The sequence below is a fragment of the Convolutriloba macropyga genome, chromosome 14 (genome assembly GCF_964194025.1).
Source record: "Convolutriloba macropyga chromosome 14, txConMacr16.3, whole genome shotgun sequence".
Lineage (NCBI taxonomy): Eukaryota > Metazoa > Xenacoelomorpha > Acoela > Convolutidae > Convolutriloba > Convolutriloba macropyga.
Window position 1 is genome coordinate 24,560,194 of NC_134481.1, and position 20,130 is coordinate 24,580,323.

Here is a 20,130-nt window from a genome sequence, read left to right on the forward strand (position 1 = left end):
TTTCGTTCAAGCACCGTTTTCTCACTCTACTTTAAAATTAGAGCAAGAAATATCACGCCACAAAACTACTCGCTTTTTCGCTCCATTTCCTGTTTCGGCGTAACCAAAATCACTACTCCAATTTGACCACATATGAAAATGTGTGAACAGATCTTAAAAAGACAGCGCCCCAATACAATTCAAATTCTTTGAATTGTAAAAACCAAGAGAAGGCCAATAATAGCCCCAGCTATCGCTGTGCGGCTAATAATAAACGAATCTCTATCGACAGTCAAACTCCGCTAGAATCTCCTGGAAACCCTGAAATTACCACACATTTTAGCTTTTGGGAGCTAGGAGAAGCTGACCGAGCAAGACGCAGTGACTGAAGAATTGCTATCAACTTATCATGATTGCACCGAACTCTCCTAATACGCTTTACCAGGGTTACTCCTTGAACAGATGGACCTCTTTTGTGTTCAAACAAGGCAGTATCATCAAATTTCAAGTGTTGTATTGGTGGTTTTCAATTCACCAAATTGATGAAATGAAGGGAGCAACCTGTAAAACATTGTAGATGCGCAAAGTGGAATCGGCAGAAGCAGTGAGTACAATTTTCCAGTGGAAGGGACAAGCGGCAATTGAGGTGACTGGACCCAGGTGACTTTCCAAGGACAACTGCGCTGCAGAACTGAACTGCACATCCTGTTGGGTTATACCTGAACACAAGCAGCGTTTAAATAAATAAGAGACGGGCTAACATATGGCTAATACAATTGCCTACATTTCAGATATATAGCTCATACAACACAAGTAACTATTGGAAAGATTTGGCGGCATGTTTGGTGTCCTTTCTCGCAATTGCGAAAAAAATAAAAAAAACATAGCAGGACAAGTCCTGACGTACAATTCAAAGAATTTTCATTGACTAAACAAAAAAACTAGACCTAGAACGGACTATGAGAGAATTGAGAAAACCACTTCTTAAAAAAATCAGATCAGAAATGAAAAAAAAAAAACAGAAAATCAATCTCAAAATCCCGCATGTGGACAAAATAACCAGCGAGAAATGGAAATTTGGTTGAAACAAACAACTAGGACTAGAATGAACTATGAATGGATTGGGAAAAACATTTAGAAAAAAAAAATCAAATCCAGAAAATCGAAACAGTAAAAATCAAAGTGAAATTGCCGCATGTGAACAAAAAACCACTAGCTTTTTCGCTCCACTTCCTGTTTCGGAGTGACCAAAATCACTACTCCAATTTGACTTCAAAAATAGAAAATGTGTGAACAGATCTTAAAAAAACACAGCCAGAAGAATTCCCGAAACGACTCGAAGGAGAAAATTGCCCATAATTATGACTAAACAACTAGAACAACTATTGTGAACTCTGAGCCTCCACAAATGCCATAAAAATTTAAAGAAGAATAGAAACGGCATTCAAAAACAAATTGAACAAAAAAACTAGAAAAACTTAATGAGTTTTTTAAAAGTACAAGGAAACATAAAGCCAAATAAAGTTACTTTGCAATTAGAGCAATGAAAAGCTCACAAAACATTGGGCAAGTCATAATAAGCTAAGAAACCTGTCAAAGATAACAAAAAAACTGCAATAAAACATAAGAAAAATGGTTTAAAATTTTTCTGTCAATTTCCCTAAGAAAAAAATGATTGATACCAATGAAACCTTAGTCAATTGGTCTTTGAATATTCCTTAAGTAACAAGCGTCTATTCAAATCCCACTTAAAGCATTTAAACAAAAAAACTGTCAAAAATATTAAATTTCATCTAAAAATCAGCAAAATTGATCAGAAACCTCAAATTAACTACTTGAAACCTTCAATTCCTATCAAAACAAGCCTGAAACTAATACAATATCATAATCGAACTTCATAACCATCGAGAGTTGCAAAAAAAACCTCCTTTTAAAAGCCGCACGTGAAGAAAAAATTTTCGCTCGCTTGGAGAAAATTTTTTCACACATCAATTTCTCGCTCTCTCAAAAACAGCGGTATGCACAAAAACCACTCTTTTTTCGCTCCGCTCTTCACTTTTGTCCAACACCAAAATCACTCAAAATTTTTTCACGCGTTTCATTTCCCGCTTCAAAAATCACTCCAACAAAATTGATTAAAGAAAAGGACTTCTCCATTACTCATTGAATTGTAAAAAAGTTTTCACCTCCAGTCATTTCGATGCTTTATAAGAATTGCTTATTTAATCAACTTCAGTAAAGGGCAGTATTAAGATCAACACTCATTTTACTGTTATTAACTACGTCAAAAGAACGACGTTTCGCAAAACGGAACAGCACACGGTAGCTGAGAAAACTTCAAAGTATGAAACCATTTTCTCAACACGATGTTCTCCATTTTTACACTATTACACTATGGTACCAACAAGCCACGGACTCCTATTAAAATAAAAGAGCTTGCAGATTGCCAGAAAATAGCCCAATAATAGCCACAGCTATCGCTGTGCGGCCATTAATAAAGAAAATAGCTGGCAGATTGCCAGAAAATAGCCGCAATAGCTTCGTAGATCTGCAGTCTCAAAAAAACAGTAAAAAAGACAGACCAAAAAATTGGTCTTTTCGTTATTGCTGATATGTTACAATCTGATTAAAAATCTGTATAAGTTTTTGCTGCCTCTATTAACTGCTCTCTAATAATCTTCATTTAGAGTGGCACATGCTCATTTGACCTTATCTGTTTGAATAAAAGTGAATAAAGTCAATTTCAAAGTGAGGAAGTCATTTTTGTGAGTGAGGTAAGTCAAGTGTGAAAAAAATTAATCACGCAAATGAAGAAAAAACCTCGCTCCACTAAGAGCGCAAAATGACGTCACGCACGCATTTCAGTTGAAATTGCATGAACGTATGAACAAAAAGCAGATTTCAAGTGGTTGTGACGTCATATGGTCGTAACAATAATCGCGATGACGAAATAAAAACATAGCCGGCAGATTGCCGGAATAGTTGCGAAAGAAGAGATCTTGTGCCATATAATAGAGATAGAAACAGAGACAGATCTAAATTGAATAAAAATTGACGCCGCTCAAAAAAGCTAGGTAAAAAACATTCAGCGATAAATTAATAGAGCTTGTTGAAATTCGTCCCACAGAAGCTTTTTATTAGGGACCTTTATTGCACATATGAGTTCCCTTGACCTTGAACAATTTCAAATAAAAATTAAGTTTCAAAGTGCAAAAGTCATTTAATTGAGTGAGGTAAGTAGCTTGTGATCAAAATCTAATCACGCAAAGAAATTTTGTTAAAGAGAGTGGGAAATGACGTCACGCGCGCAAACGCCGTTAGTGAGAAGAAGTCATTCAAAAAGTTTTGACTTTTTCAGCTTTGCTGTGTGAACAAATGTAAATCGAAAAAGAGCGTCAGACGACTAAACAAAAAAAAAACATAGCAGGACAAGTCCTCACGTACAATTCAAAGAATTTTCATTGACTAAACAAAAAACTAGACCTGAAATGAATTATGAATGGATTGGGAAAACCATTTAGAAAAAAAATCCGATCAAAAAATCGAAAAATACTAAAAACCAAAGTGAAATTGCCGCATGTGAACAACGAACCACTAGCGAGAAAGCAAATTTTTGTTCAAACACCGTTTTCTCACACTACTTTAAAATTAGAGCGAAAAAAATTCACGCCCTAAAACCACTCGCTTTTTCGCTCCACTTCCTGTTTCGGCGTGACCAAAATCACCACTCCAATTTGACTTCAAAAATCATGAAAATGTGTGAACAGATCTTGAAAAAAAAGACAGCGCCCCAATACAATTCAAATTCTTTGAATTGTAAAAAACCAAGAGCACCGCAATATAGCTCCGCTAAGCTTACAGCTTAGCAGCTATAAAAAACCAAGAGAAGGCCGATAATAGCCCCAGCTATCGCTGTGCGGCTATTAAAAAAGAGTGCAGAAATTATGCACATCAGCTTCGTGATAACAATAATTCAGGACTACTGGACATGATAAAATTTTACATAGGAATACAATTGAATTATTGTAACTTAATAAAGTTTTCAACTTCAAGACACCACTTGACAAGTCAAGACTGTGTTTTGTTCTTACAGGACAGTGACGACAAATTAATGTTGTAATTAACCTTTATATTGTTGCTTCTATGTTCTGGAAACAATTTATAAATTGTATCAGATGCTAGAAAATCTAATTAATACCTAATTAGATTCAAATTTGTACTATCTAGTTGTTCCGACCCCTCTTGAGGGGGAAGGAACTATATACTCAAACGGGTTTTCTTTGTTCAGTCAATTTTGGCCGATCGATATATTCACCGTAGAGAGTTGAGACTGGTATCATTAGAAAGCTTGTCCAGCGTAGAATATGGAATTAAAAAGATTTTTTTAATTTTCGTTTTTTACAGTGAGTTATCGAGGTTTAAAGTTTGAGAAAATAGTGTGAATTCCGGCGAGATTTTATTAACTTTTTCCGGAATTATTGAATAAAACTAGAAATTTCTAATGGTTTTCATTATTTCAAAATTAATTGTTTTAAAAAAAGCGAATTTTCAACTTTACTGTTTTTGTTCTTTATTGTCTAATTGTTACCCAGCCTTTTTATTGACTACTCCTTTATCTTTTCTGTTGAAATACAAGTTTTTTTAAATATCAGTTTTATCTGACGGTTTTTTGACTTTGTTATGAAGTTTTGTTTTTTAAAACGTACATGAAGTTTTTGATGTAATTCGATCTCTTTTACAATAATTAAAAAACAGAACATTTCAAAAAAAGTTCACTAATGACAGTTCCAATTAGGTTCCTAATTAGCTCCACATTATTGTATATAGTTGATTACTTGAAAACTTATGATCGTTTTGACTTTTAAAAGTATTTAATTTTCAAATAAATAATGACTTATTGAACTTTTGCCTCTATTTTTCTCTTTCTTTGGTCAACTTGTAGCTTATTGTCCGCCATGAAAGAATGCTTCTTCTTTCTATTGAAATCAAATTCAATCATAATTGCGGTTTTACGCCTTAAGTTATGGCTACTGGCTTTCATACAACTAGATTTCAAAATTTCTTAATTTTTAGGTATTTGCCCATTTTTCACGTTTTCTAGTTTTGTCACATTATCACGTTATTGACAGTTCATATATCGCATTATTGGCTCTCAAAATTAGGCACAATTGATATTATTAAAAAGCTTGAAGATATAGATAATGATTTTAACGGCTTCGACATTACTTTCTCGAAGAATTTAATAGATTTTTTTAATTTGTCTTTAACTGCCGTTTTTACTTTCTCTTTTTAGTCGCATGAAAATTTACTATACCATGAGCCGGTCTTTTTGATTAAAAAATTCGATCTCTTTTACAATAATTAAATAACAGAACATTTCAAAAAAAGTTCACTAATGACAGTTCCAATTAGGTTCCTAATTAGCTCCACATTATTGTATATAGTTGATTACTTGAAAACTTATGATCGTTTTGACTTTTAAAAGTATTTAATTTTCAAATAAATAATGACTTATTGAACTTTTGCCTCTATTTTTCTCTTTCTTTGGTCAACTTGTAGCTTATTGTCCGCCATGAAAGAATGCTTCTTCTTTCTATTGAAATCAAATTCAATCATAATTGGGGTTTTACGCCTTAAGTTATGGCTACTGGCTTTGATACAACTAGATTTCAAAATTTCTTAATTTTTAGGTATTTGCCCATTTTTCACGTTTTCTAGTTTTGTCACATTATCACGTTATTGACAGTTCATATATCGCATTATTGGCTCTCAAAATTAGGCACAATTGATATTATTAAAAAGCTTGAAGATATAGATAATGATTTTAACGGCTTCGACATTACTTTCTCGAAGAATTTAATAGATTTTTTTAATTTGTCTTTAACTGCCGTTTTTACTTTCTCTTTTTAGTCGCATGAAAATTTACTATACCATGAGCCGGTCTTTTTGATTAAAAAATTCGATCTCTTTTACAATAATTAAATAACAGAACATTTCAAAAAAAGTTCACTAATGACAGTTCCAATTAGGTTCCTAATTAGCTCCACATTATTGTATATAGTTGATTACTTGAAAACTTATGATCGTTTTGACTTTTAAAAGTATTTAATTTTCAAATAAATAATGACTTATTGAACTTTTGCCTCTATTTTTCTCTTTCTTTGGTCAACTTGTAGCTTATTGTCCGCCATGAAAGAATGCTTCTTCTTTCTATTGAAATCAAATTCAATCATAATTGCGGTTTTACGCCTTAAGTTATGGCTACTGGCTTTGATACAACTAGATTTCAAAATTTCTTAATTTTTAGGTATTTGCCCATTTTTCACGTTTTCTAGTTTTGTCACATTATCACGTTATTGACAGTTCATATATCGCATTATTGGCTCTCAAAATTAGGCACAATTGATATTATTAAAAAGCTTGAAGATATAGATAATGATTTTAACGGCTTCGACATTACTTTCTCGAAGAATTTAATAGATTTTTTTAATTTGTCTTTAACTGCCGTTTTTACTTTCTCTTTTTAGTCGCATGAAAATTTACTATACCATGACCGGGTTTCATTGCCTTTTCATGGAAGAATAGATGAGACCATATTCTGATTTTAGTAGATAGCTGATAGCTCTCAAGACTCAAAACAATTGTTTTCCAAATTAAAAAAAAAACACTTTTTAACTTTGCAATTTTGTTCCTTTCATTGTCCGGTTGTTATCTAGTCTCGTTAATTACAGGCCAATTATGATATTATTGTTGTCAAAGGAAGGTTTCAAAAGGGGATTAGTGTCACACAATCTAATGTTTTTGAAAAATCATTTACTTTACTGGCTTCGACACGAAAAAAAAGTAAATTAATTTTTGATTTTTGTCATATTTGACGTTGTTTTTGAAGATTTACGACATATTCTGGATAATTTCAATTCTCATGGGCGTCCTTTGGAACTTACGAACCTAATTAATTTTTTTATTCTGTAATTAATGGCGTTCATGTCTTTGGAAATATTTCCTTTCGAAAAAAATTTAAAGTGTTACTTATTTTTGCATTTTGTTTTCCATTCTTGTCTACTTGTTACCTTGCTTCATTAATGAGAGGTCACATAAAACATTATCGGTGGTTGCAGAAAGTGCAATTGAACACATTTTGATGGCCATAGTATGGCTTTACGGTTTCGAAACCGTTTTCTGCCAAGTTTTATTTGATTTTTTGTTTGTTGTCTATATGTTCTTTTTGTAACCGTGTAAAAAATTGAATACCGGCAGCTCCTAATTCCTTTTATGGAAGCATTTGTAATCGTATACCGATGGGATATTTTATTTGATTTCTAATGGTTTTCATTATTTCAAAATTAATTGTTTTAAAAAAAGCGAATTTTCAACTTTACTGTTTTTGTTCTTTATTGTCTAATTGTTACCCAGCCTTTTTATTGACTACTCCTTTATCTTTTCTGTTGAAATACAAGTTTTTTTAAATATCAGTTTTATCTGACGGTTTTTTGACTTTGTTATGAAGTTTTGTTTTTTAAAACGTACATGAAGTTTTTGATGTAATTCGATCTCTTTTACAATAATTAAAAAACAGAACATTTCAAAAAAAGTTCACTAATGACAGTTCCAATTAGGTTCCTAATTAGCTCCACATTATTGTATATAGTTGATTACTTGAAAACTTATGATCGTTTTGACTTTTAAAAGTATTTAATTTTCAAATAAATAATGACTTATTGAACTTTTGCCTCTATTTTTCTCTTTCTTTGGTCAACTTGTAGCTTATTGTCCGCCATGAAAGAATGCTTCTTCTTTCTATTGAAATCAAATTCAATCATAATTGCGGTTTTACGCCTTAAGTTATGGCTACTGGCTTTCATACAACTAGATTTCAAAATTTCTTAATTTTTAGGTATTTGCCCATTTTTCACGTTTTCTAGTTTTGTCACATTATCACGTTATTGACAGTTCATATATCGCATTATTGGCTCTCAAAATTAGGCACAATTGATATTATTAAAAAGCTTGAAGATATAGATAATGATTTTAACGGCTTCGACATTACTTTCTCGAAGAATTTAATAGATTTTTTTAATTTGTCTTTAACTGCCGTTTTTACTTTCTCTTTTTAGTCGCATGAAAATTTACTATACCATGACCCGGTTTCATTGCCTTTTCTTGGAAGAATAGATGAGACCATATTCTGATTTTAGTAGATACCTGATAGCTCTCAAGACTCTAAAAACAATTGTTTTCCAAATTAAAAAAAAACACTTTTTAACTTTGCAATTTTGTTCCTTTCATTGTCCGGTTGTTATCTAGTCTCGTTAATTACAGGCCAATAATGATAATATTGTTGTCAAAGGAAGGTTTCAAAAGGGGATTAGTGTCACACAATCTAATGTTTTTGAAAAATCATTTACTTTACTGGCTTCGACACGAAGTAAATTAATTTTTGATTTTTGTCATATTTGACGTTGTTTTTGAAGATTTACGACATATTCTGGATAATTTCAATTCTCATGGGCGTCCTTTGGAACTTACGAACCTAATTAATTTTTTTATTCTGTAATTAATGGCGTTCATATCTTTGGAAATATTTCCTTTCGAAAAAAATTTAAAGTGTTACTTATTTTTGCATTTTGTTTTCCATTCTTGTCTACTTGTTACCTTGCTTCATTAATGAGAGGTCACATAAAACATTATCGGTGGTTGCAGAAAGTGCAATTGAACACATTTTGATGGCCATAGTATGGCTTTACGGTTTCGAAACCGTTTTCTGCCAAGTTTTATTTGATTTTTTGTTTGTTGTCTATATGTTCTTTTTGTAACCGTGTAAAAAATTGAATACCGGCAGCTCCTAATTCCTTTTATGGAAGCATTTGTAATCGTATACCGATGGGATATTTTATTTGATTTCTAATGGTTTTCATTATTTCAAAATTAATTGTTTTAAAAAAAGCGAATTTTCAACTTTACTGTTTTTGTTCTTTATTGTCTAATTGTTACCCAGCCTTTTTATTGACTACTCCTTTTCTGTTGAATTATATGTTTTTTTAAATATCAGTTTTATCTGACGGTTTTTTGACTTTGTTATGAAGTTTTGTTTTTTAAAACGTACATGAAGTTTTTGATGTAATTAGTTTTTGTTGTTGCTGTTGTTTGATTTTGCTGTTCGTCTTGACTCGCTTTCTTAATATTTGCACATCTCAACAATTTAATGCGCCATTTTTACTCCACCACAGTTATTTGCTTTGGAGACTTTCTTTTCGTTCATAGACCAATTTTTTTTAAAATACTTGAATTTTTGGGTTTTTCTATGTTCCTCATTTGGTAGACAATCAAGCCAAAATTGTGGATGAGCGGGGTCGGAACCTTATGTGCGATCGCACATTACCGAGTCGCCTTGTTGCTATTCTGGTGCCACCCACTCTTCTCCTTGGAAGTAAACAGCTTCTTGAAAAAGTAACTTCTTAAAATGTGTTTTACCTGCAAGATGATTTCTTAAACTTAAACCTACCATCGTCAGAACAACAACAGGCGGGGCAATGAAACTCAGGGGCTGCCGCCTAGATAAAATTTTCTTTGAAGGGTGCAAAAACAGGTATCGAACACCGACCTCCTGCTTCCATTTTACCTCGACAGCGACAGTAACCACTCACCTATCCCGTCCTTGTCATCTTCTTTTTGTACAAACTGCTACTTTTCCTACTTTTCTTTACAACACTCACCGTCATGCGTTGCAGTGGGGTTTCTGGAACCTTCAGCTTCTGGTTCACCAGTTCGTCCATTTTTTTGACATTCTACGGGCTCATCTGCTCAAATTTTGGTTCCCGAAATTGTTTTAAGATGAAATTCAAATTACAAGATACTGAGTTTCAGTTGCTTTTTTTTTCTATGTAAAATTCAAAATACGGAAATCGTGTTGATACGGAAAATTCTCCTCAAAAACATGCATTGCGAAAATCATGCTTACTAAGTACAAGTTATGCTTGAAGACCACAAATCAAGTTGAACACATATTTTTTATATCATTGTGTATTTCCGACAAGACCAATCGCTCAAGAATCAAACTTATTCTGAAATCTCAAACGAAGAGATTTGCTGAAGAATCTGAAATTATTAGGCAACAGCGATAACAAAAATTTTTTGAGCACTGAATCTTACTATGGACAATTCGGCTGTAGGGTGAGTGATTGAAGGAGCACTTGAACACACCGCCTGTCTCGGAACCCAATACGAACGACGTCTGATCAAGGACGAATGTACACAACACCGATACTGCATAACATATAACATAAGCATGAACAATGCAGCAATTAAAGTTGGTTTAGTAATTGTTATAGTTAAAATTTAATCTTCAGTTATCAAGAACTTTTTCATGCCACTTATACACATTAAAATAAGGCTGCAGGTAATACACATTAAAAAAATGCTGCAAGCAAAAATTGAGGGATGTCAACAATCACACGCTGCTTCAATTACACGCTAAATTGATTGTATGTGGAGTAGGAATATATTTCATTTCTCTATTCCAAATTGTATTAACATGCAATAATGGCAAAAATTTAACACTCAGAGTTATGAAACAAAATGACAACTAGGCAGAAAATATGTTCGAAAAGATTAAAAATCTAACTTTTGAACTGAACTTTTGTTCAAAACTTACCTCCGAGAACAGAATCCGAAGTTGCACTTCTCGTCTTTGTAGTTATGCTCTCTGAGAGCAGCACTTGTCTAAACCACAAAATAAACGGTAATAGGAATTGGCCGACAGGACTTCTCGCCGACAAAGAAAAAGAAAATTATGACGTATTTCCCCGAGTATATATGACTCTTCGGGGGGGGGGGGGGGGGGGGGGATTAAGAACCGCTTTTCACACCATGAAATCGTCTCCTCAAAACAGTTTTGTTGCATCGCATTCTCAGAGAATAGTAAGGCGTAAGCCTCTAAAAGAGTTGCTCCGTCACTTAATGCCCTCCGACCGCTACCCGTTTATTCCGTTTTTAAGGACGAAAAGTCAAATGGATCAGATGAAAAGTCAAATTGTATAAAAACATAGCCGGTAGAATACCGGAAACGACTCGAATCGTCGTGCATTATAATCTCTAACCTAACCTTACCGAAATCAGAACATCAAAATAGACAAGAGAAAAAAAACAAAAGTAGCCCAATAAACCATATTAAAGTGTTTTAAAAATGCCGACAAATTTTTAGGTGCGCGGGGGGAGCTACGTGGGGTGGGTTGGTAGATAGGTTGGGGAGGTGGGTAGTGCTGGGTAGTTGGGGGGGGGGGGAGGTAGTTAGGTGGAGGGAGGGGGTAGTTTGGGGGGTAGGTGTAGGTGGGAGGGTAGATAGGTTGGGGAGATGGGTAGTGCTGGGGTAAAATGGGAAGGGAGGGTCGCGGGGGCGGTAGGGGGGGGGTAGGTAGGTGTTGGGGTGGGGGTAGATAGGTGGTAAGGGGTGGTTTGGTTTGTGCGGTGTAGTTTAGATATTTAGGGGTGACTTATATAGGAACAAAAAATCTAAAAATGACCTCTTCACCTTGAACATTACCAGCAGTTCCTAATAACTATACATTACAAACGAGGCTACTGTTAAAGTCCAATGATCGAAAACAGAAGTCAACAATCAAAAACGGAGGTAACAGCTCGAACAGAAAGAAGTCAAAGATCAAGTCATGAACAAACTTGCTTTCTGCTAAAAAAAAACCTTTAGAATCTCAATACTCCTCTTCGAGTCGTAAAAACCCAGAGGACTAATATAATTGCTACAAACTAAGCAATTATCCAGACCTAGAAAGACATGCAACATAAACATAAAGATAGACATAGCCCACTACCGTCGGGTGAATTCCTCTCAAGCAACTGGCGAGCTGTCGGCTCACTCGATAGCTGCGGCTTAGAGATGCTTGCTTTAGCTTAAGTGATGTGGGGGTGGGCGTTGAGCGTATATTCAAGTCATGGGTAGATGTCGGGGGGGGGGTTATGGGTGGAATGAGGTTGAGGGCTAAAATTCGGGGTACTCCTCTTCCAACACTAAAATGGCAAACACTACTACAATAAATTTGTTCAAGAACAATTGAATGCTCATAACAGCTTATATTTTATACATTACCGAATAAATTCGGGCGAATTGCTCTCAAACAATTGATGAGGGTTCGCTTCAGTAGTAGCCAGCTAGGGCTCAGTGATGCCAGCATTAGGTGGGTGACTGGAGTGTGTGTGTGTGTGTGGGGGGGGGGGGGGGGGGGGGAGGTGAAGCGATTGGGGTTAGGGTTTCGAAGGCCAGATGACAGGAGCGCTCAAATAGGCAGGCCGAGGAGGGTGGACATTGGGAGTTTTGATGGGTTATAGCGGGGGAGGGGGTGACTGAGGGGGTCACGTTTTCAAGATTAAGGAACGCCCTTCACAAATTGTTTTGGTGAATTACACTCTTAGAGACTTGTTAGGCGCAAGGAGATCATGCGTATATGTCTCCACAACAGTTTCTGAATCTCATACTTGGGCACAACTCATTGGAGAATAGCGGCCGTTGATCACTTCAACCCCAATTAAATGAAAAAAGTCACAATTGTAATAAAAAAAATTGGTTTTGGTAAAATATTTTTCAAGTGCTAACTTTTTTCATTTCGTATGTAGAATTACTCCAGTTCCCTAATGAAAGGATACAGGGGCCAGAAGCAATACCAACAAGCATTAGAGATGGTCACTTACACTCATAAAAACAAAATTATAAGAACAAAGTAGCTGCATCTAAAATTAGGCTTCATGGAATTAACCCGTTTGTATTTCTGATTGTTTTTAAACCAGATTCTCCTCATTTCAGATTGCCTTGCTGAGCAACTGCTGCTTAATAACACTTTGAGCAGAATGAGCACAGAAACACACCAAAATAGAGCAGTCAAACATTTCATGCAAAATTTCGAAAAAGCGGGAAAATGAGGTAACGTGAAACCAATTTTTAATAGACGAAGTAAAAAAAGCATAACAGGGCGATTCCTGGCTTACAACTCAAAGAATGTTCATTGGCTAAACCAATGCATCAATACAAATAAAACCTACACCAAGCAAAGACTATGAATGGATTGAGAAAACCATTCAGAAACAATCTGTCACGCCCCTATTTCGTCCCTCATAGTTACGTGATGATTTTCCTTTAAATATCCTTATATAAACGCTATAAATTAGTTCATATTCAGATAGATCTCAAGGCGATATATAGCTAGTATTTCCATCTAGGCCTCTAACCCCTAATTTGTTTATGTTTATTAAAAACAACAGCAGATTGACAGTTTACTGATACACATATTAAGTGCCTATAAGCCTCAATATTTAGCTTTTTGAGTTCCCTGACGATGAATTCGCATAATTGGTAAATAACTTCATGAGAGATTATGTACTTGGTGAAGTAATTATTCTGATAAAGTAGGTGCTAATACGGAAATTGTATATGTACTTAACAAACATCAAGAGACGTACAAAAGCCGGAAATTGCCCAACTTGTAGATCAGTAAATATTTACGAAGGACCAATACAACTCAAGATACAGCCCTGTGGAACCCACGATCACCAGAACACCGGAGAACCAGCCTGACAATCAGTTGATCAATACCTCTAAAACTTGATAGAACTTGGAAACTTCTTATTAATAATTATCGATTAATTCTTGGCGAAACAATAAAAGATTGAACTGGAAAGTCTTTATAAAATACCAAGTTAAATCAGGATTAAGTAGAGCTAATCGCGACAGATTAAATCTTTGAGAATACAAGGAAAATTAAATGATATATCACGCATTCGAACCGCTCAATAAAAGGCTATTACTAGCTAACTTTATTCAAAATATATCTGATAAAAATCGCACTGCGAAACATCTAAATAAGTCCTTGTAAAATGCCAATTATTCAAGTTAATTTTTCACAATAACACCACGAGAAAGACACTAAAAGTCAGTGCGTAACACAATCCGATCACAAAAAGTGGAAAATACAGAGAATCAAATTCATATTGAATGATACAGGCTTCCACTGATATCAGACAGCATTTGCTCCAACACAACCAGAGCTCTCAACGCATAAGGAATTAATGACTGAGTTTTATCAGATGCCGTTTCTTTACAAGACCACTTTACTACCGAAGGAAAATATTCAGAACAAAAACAGATACTGTCTTTCGTCTACGTCACAAGTCATCAGAGCACAAAATTGACGCATATTGCAAAGAGCGCGATAAAAAAAAATCAAATTTGCATATTCGTAGTTTCGCCTTTTCTATTAACAAAGTCACTACTTGACTGCTCGAAAAATCAGGGACACAAATTAATCATAGATTGATAAAAGTTTGAAGCCAAATGTCTAAAGACAAATAAAATCTCCACAAATTTTGTCCCAGTTTCCTGCATATTTCTTTAGTTCATATGTTTGATTACCATGAACTTCAGCTCAATGTCATAACTAAATTTTCATGTTTAAACTCTAATGACTCAAAACGTAGCATAAAGATTATAATACTACTCCGAGACAATTTTACGCCAGCCATTGCCTCCCTCAAGCAATTGAAACTAACATTACTCGAATCTTATTCAAATCTTTAAAATGAAGATACTGATAGTTTTCAGAAGTTGACAGGAGGAAGGGCAATATTAGCTATTGGTAATAAGAAGCAAAGAAAGAGTGGCATACCCGGAGACAAGTGTCAGCTGTTTGCTCAATTCGTTCAGAGATGACAGCAGAACCTTCCCATCTTGTCCAGAGGTCACCAGCTAAACAGCAGGCAAAATTTAATTAAATCAAATACGATTCAAGTGATTAGAACATTAAAAGAGCTTTTTGGTTTATGAAGAGGCAGGAAGTTAGAAAAATTGAACTATGCCACGAGAGTTCTTTAAGTCGTGGCAAAAATGAAGTTAATGCTAGAACTACAACTACTAAAAGGAAAGCTGATTTATAAGCTGGCACTAAAGTTGACAAAAGTAGGTGCCACTATAGGGCTCTACCGTTACAGATAGGCAATTTAATTCCATTTTTATAAATTGAGTAGAGATGAAAAAATTGACGGAAAAAAGAAGATGGAAACAATTAAATATAAAGGGACGTTGAAAACATCATTGATATACAAAGAAAACTAGAATTATGATACAGTGATTTAAAAAAATCATCTGTATAAATTAAATTTGGTGTCTTGGAAAAGCGGCATTCGACTGCCAACCATACCATATATGGTGGGTGTAGTGCATTTGACTCTGGATCCGTGACCCAACACACAGTGGAAATGGGTTCTGTGTGAAGAGAGGCCACATTAACAATCAGCTGGCTTGCTTCCTCCCGACTCAAGTCATATATGAAGACCTCCCCGTTGAAGGATGCCGCAGCCAGCAGAGCTGGGTTGGAGGGGTGGAAAGAAGTTGTGGTGATACAGCCCTGAAATGAACATGCAAATCAAATGACGCATAACATCAGAATTCACTAGCATGAATAATGCCAAAGGCAACCACTTTTTGCGGGAGGATTAATAGAAAAATACAATCAATTCTTGAAAAAAAACACCTCCTTCAGTCAGTTCCATGCGTATCAAACAGCGGACAGCCAAAAAAGGTTGGAAAGTAAATTGGGTAGGAACAAAATTTTTTCTCAATTTCGATTCGTAATTATAAATTACAATTTGATCAATTTCATAAAGCAGACAAATTTAGCTAAAAATTATGGTTATTTCAGATGCACCTCATTGACTTTTCATTTCACCTTGGGCACCCGCATAAAATTAACAGAGTATAACTATTTAGTTAAATCATTTAAGTACGGTGGATAAATTATCACACGGATGGCCAAAAAACAACTCCAAAGCGGAATACAATAATATCATAACTTCGCAAAATCAGTTGATAAGCAGTTTGCCAATGTTCAAAGAAAAGCGGTTTGAATTTTCAACAAATGAACAATTTAATGATTTAAAAAGAAGACAGCAAACTGGTAAACTCAGAGATAGCACGTGCCAAGGACAAGTTGACTGTCGATCGATTTCGACAAGAAAAGCCGGCAAAACAAAAACACAATCATTTTCAAAACTTGACGGAAGTAGTCGACTTCTCAAAACCTTTTATAGCAACAAAACAAGCGAAACAAAACGATTCAAAATTAATTTTACGTTAATAGTACGCAATCAAAATTGTCCTAAATACAACATAATTCATTAATATTTTTAGCACCCAACCCATCAGCTTCGAAACCACATCTGAAATTGAGTATTGTTTTAAAAAAAACATTCTGCAATGAGCTAAACCGATGTGCACCATGACTTTTTCAATATTTCAGAATATCCAAAGATCAGAAATTAGAATTGTTTAATAACAGACTATGGTGGGGTAACTACGCAAAAAGACTTAAAAAGACAAAGATAAAGATATCAACATTCAACATTTTATCGATATTTAACTTTGCTAATTGCTTTTCGGTTCTTCTGGGGTTTTACCCACCCCAGAGACCCACTTTTGGTTGGTCGTTTCCCTAACCCCCGCCTTCTTTTTCTGTTCTTCTGGGCTTTTACCCACCACAAGGACTCCCTTCTGGTTGGTCGTTTCCCCAACCCCCCTGCCTTCTTTCCGGTTCTTCTGGGGTTTTATCCACCCCCCCCCCGAGGACCCCTTCTGGTTGGTCGTTTCAACAACCCCCAATTCGCATTTTGGTTCTCTTGGGGTTTTACCCACCCCGAGGACTCCCTTCTGTTTAGTCGTTTCCCCACACCCCCCGCTTGCTTTTTGGATCTTCTGGGGTTTTACCCAACCCAGAGACCCACTTTTGGTTGGTCGTTTCCCCAAACCGCCGCCTTCTTTTACGGATCTTCTGGGGTTTTACCCACCCCCAAGGACTCCCTTCTGGTTGGTCGTTTCCCCAACCCCCGCCTTCTTTCCGGTACTTCTGGGGTTTTACCCACCCCGAGGATCCCCTTAAGATTGGTCGTTTCCCTAATCCCCGCCTTCTTTTTCTGTTCTTCTGGGGTTTTACCCACCCCTAGGTCCCCCTTCTGGTTGACCGTTTCCCCAACCCCCCGCTTGCTTTTCGGTTCTTTTGGGTTTTTTTCATCCCAAGGACTCGCTCCTGCTTAGTCGTTTCCCCAACCCGCCCCCGCGCCTTCTTTCCGGTTCTTCTGGGGTTTTACCCATCCCGAGGACATTCTTCTGGTTGTTGATTTCCCCAACCCCCAATTCGCATTTTGGTTCTCCTGAGGTTTTACCCACCCCGAGGACTCCCTTCTGGTTGGTCGTTTCCCCAACCCCCCCATTCGCATTTTGGTTCTCCTGGGGTTTTACCCACCCCGAGGCCCATTACTGGTTGGCCGTTCCCCTTCCCCCACTTGCTTTTTGGATCTTCTGGGGTTTTGCCCACCCCGAGGACCCCCTTCTGGTTAGCCGTTTCCACAACCCCCCGCTTGCTTATCAGTTCTCCTGGTGTTTTATCCACCCCGAGGACTCCCTTCTGGTTGGTTTTTCCCCAACCCCCAATTCGCATTTGGTTCTCCTGAGGTTTTACCCACCCCGAGGACTCCCTTCTGGTTGGTCGTTTTTCCAACCCCCCCGCTTGCTTTTCGGTTCTTCTGGGGTTTTACCAACCCCGAGGTCCATTACTGGTTGGCCGTTCCCCTTCCCCCACTTGCTTTTTGGATCTTCTGGGGTTTTGCCCACCCCGAGGACCCCCTTCTGGTTAGCCGTTTCCACAACCCCCCGCTTGCTTATCAGTTCTCCTGGTGTTTTATCCACCCCGAGGACTCCCTTCTGGTTGGTTTTTCCCCAACCCCCAATTCGCATTTGGTTCTCCTGAGGTTTTACCCACCCCGAGGACTCCCTTCTGGTTGGTCGTTTTTCCAACCCCCCCGCTTGCTTTTTGGATCTTCTAGGGTTTTGCCCAACCCGAGGACCCCCTTCTGGTTGGCCGTTTCCACAACCCCCCCCCCTTTGCTTATCAGTTCTCCTGGTGTTTTATCCACCCCGAGGACTCCCTTCTGGTTGGTTTTTCCCCAACCCCCAATTCGCATTTGGTTCTTCTGAGGTTTTACCCACCCCGAGGTCCCCCTTCTGGTTGGCTGTTTTTCCAACCCACCCCCCCCCCCCCACCCGCTTGCTTTTCGGTTCTTCTGGGGTTTTACCCAACCCGAGGTTCCCTTTCCGGTTGCTCATTTCCCCAACCCCCAACTGCTTTTCGGTTCTTTTGGGGTTTATCTTCATCCCAAGGACTCCCTCCTGGTTAGTCGTTTCCCCAACCCGCCCCCCGGCGCCTTCTTTCCGGTTCTTCTGGGGTTTTACCCACCCCGAGGATCCCCTTAAGGTTGGTCGTTTCCCTAATCCCCGCCTTCTTTTTCTGTTCTTCTGGGGTTTTACCCACCCCTAGGTCCCCCTTCTGGTTGACCGTTTCCCCAACTCCCCGCTTGCTTTTCGGTTCTTTTGGGTTTTTTTCATCCCAAGGACTCCCTCCTGCTTAGTCGTTTCCCCACGTGTTTTTCACGGTCAGTCCTTGAACTCGAACTTACTGAATGGACGAGATCTGCTTGGTAACCTCACCGGCGTTATTCGGCGATTCAAAGAGGACAACATTGCATTATCCACAGACATTGAACAGATGTTCATGCAGGTCTAAGTAACTCCTGAAGATCGAAAACTTGGCGTTTTCTCTGGATTAATGAAGGTCGCGTTGATACATATGAGTACACCAGCCATATTTTTGGCGCTACGGACTCGCCTTGCATTGCATCATTTGCACAGAGAAAAACAGCTCGTGACAATTGTGAACAGTTTCCAGGTGTCATCAAATACATTAACGCAAGGTCTACATGGACGACCTCTATGTTGCTACTAACTCAATAAAAAAAGGCACAAAGGATACTACGTGAAATGAGAGCAACCGTATCAAGAGGAGGTTTCAACCTTACCAAATGGAATTCTGACAGTTCTGAGTTCCTCGAAACTGTAGAACCTGGCATAAGATTGGACCCATCAAAAGTTCAGCCTCAAAATCAAAAAGTACTTGGGTTACCATGGAACACAATAACTGATTGCTTACATGATCGAAACTAAGCTTTTCCGAAAAATCAAACTAAATGAGGACATAACTCAGAGAAAGCTACTGAGATTTGTAGCGTCCCTATTTGATCCACTTGGATTTATTGCTCCTTTAACCATTCGACTTCGGAAAGTTTTACAGGCTGCTTGGAATCAAGGACCGAAATGGGATAAGCCACTTCTCGCTCAAAACTTTCCCGATTTTGTCAGTTTAAGGGAAGAAATCCCCAACTTCAAGGACCTACAAATCCCCAGAAACTACCTTCTGGACAAACCTGTCCGGTCAGTTCAACTTCATACATTTACTGATGCTTCCGAATTTGCTCTGTCAGCCGTCTGTCATATCAAGGTTGAGTACTTCGAGCAGTCAATTGCCCTTAGATTCGTTATAGGAAAAGCTCGAGTAGCCCCTCAGAAGATGACTATTCCAAATTTGGAATTGCAAGCAGCTGTATAAGGTGCTTAACTTTCATAATTTGTTAAGGAAGAACAAGATATAGATCTCGCCGAAACCATATTTTGGTCTGACAGCACAACTGTTCTCCACTGATTGCGAACACCTAAAATGCGCCACAGAATTTTCATTGCTAATCGCCTGACCAAAATTATGGATGTCTCAGCTACTTTTGATTGGAGGTACATTCCATCGGCAGCTAACTCAGCAGATGACGGAACCCGAGGTTATAGTGTTTACCAAATGACATCGGAATCTCGCTGGATTTCAGGACCATCGTGTTTGAGTAAACATAGATCAGACTGGCCCAAACAAGAGATTCTGCAATCGCAGTATGTGAAGATAGTATCTTTTCCTTCCATAGTATCTGTAACAGAAACTGCTGTCGATTTGAAGAGATTCAGCAGTTGGAACAGACTAATGTGGGTAATCGCCTTTTGTTTCTTCTTCGCCGATAAGTGCAAGAAGCGTAGTAAAGAAATTCAGTTAGGCCACTACACTAAAGCGTATCTTCATATCAATCAAACAACCCGGAAACAAGATCTCAAAGCAGAATTCTTTGCTCTGAAAAAAGGTGACGATATGTCCAGCTCTAGCAGACTAAAACATCTATCCCCGTTCTTAGACAAAAACAACCTACTTAGAGTGAGAGGCGGTTTGTCTT

At 37.3% G+C, this 20,130-nt stretch overlaps 1 protein-coding gene across 2 annotated transcripts in view; it reads right to left on the bottom strand.

Annotated features, from left to right (window-relative positions):
* The window catches only part of LOC142353620 (cytoplasmic dynein 2 intermediate chain 2-like), a 45,459-nt gene that overhangs the window by 9,833 nt on the left and 15,496 nt on the right, over positions 1–20,130 (bottom strand). For both annotated transcript variants that reach the window (XM_075405913.1, XM_075405914.1), the window contains exons 6-10: positions 15,177–15,383; positions 14,646–14,725; positions 10,631–10,698; positions 10,129–10,242; positions 541–698 (exon numbers count right to left, since the gene is read on the bottom strand). In XM_075405913.1, coding sequence (XP_075262028.1) covers positions 541–698; positions 10,129–10,242; positions 10,631–10,698; positions 14,646–14,725; positions 15,177–15,383 — 627 coding nt within the window. The remainder of the gene's footprint in view (positions 1–540; positions 699–10,128; positions 10,243–10,630; positions 10,699–14,645; positions 14,726–15,176; positions 15,384–20,130) is intronic.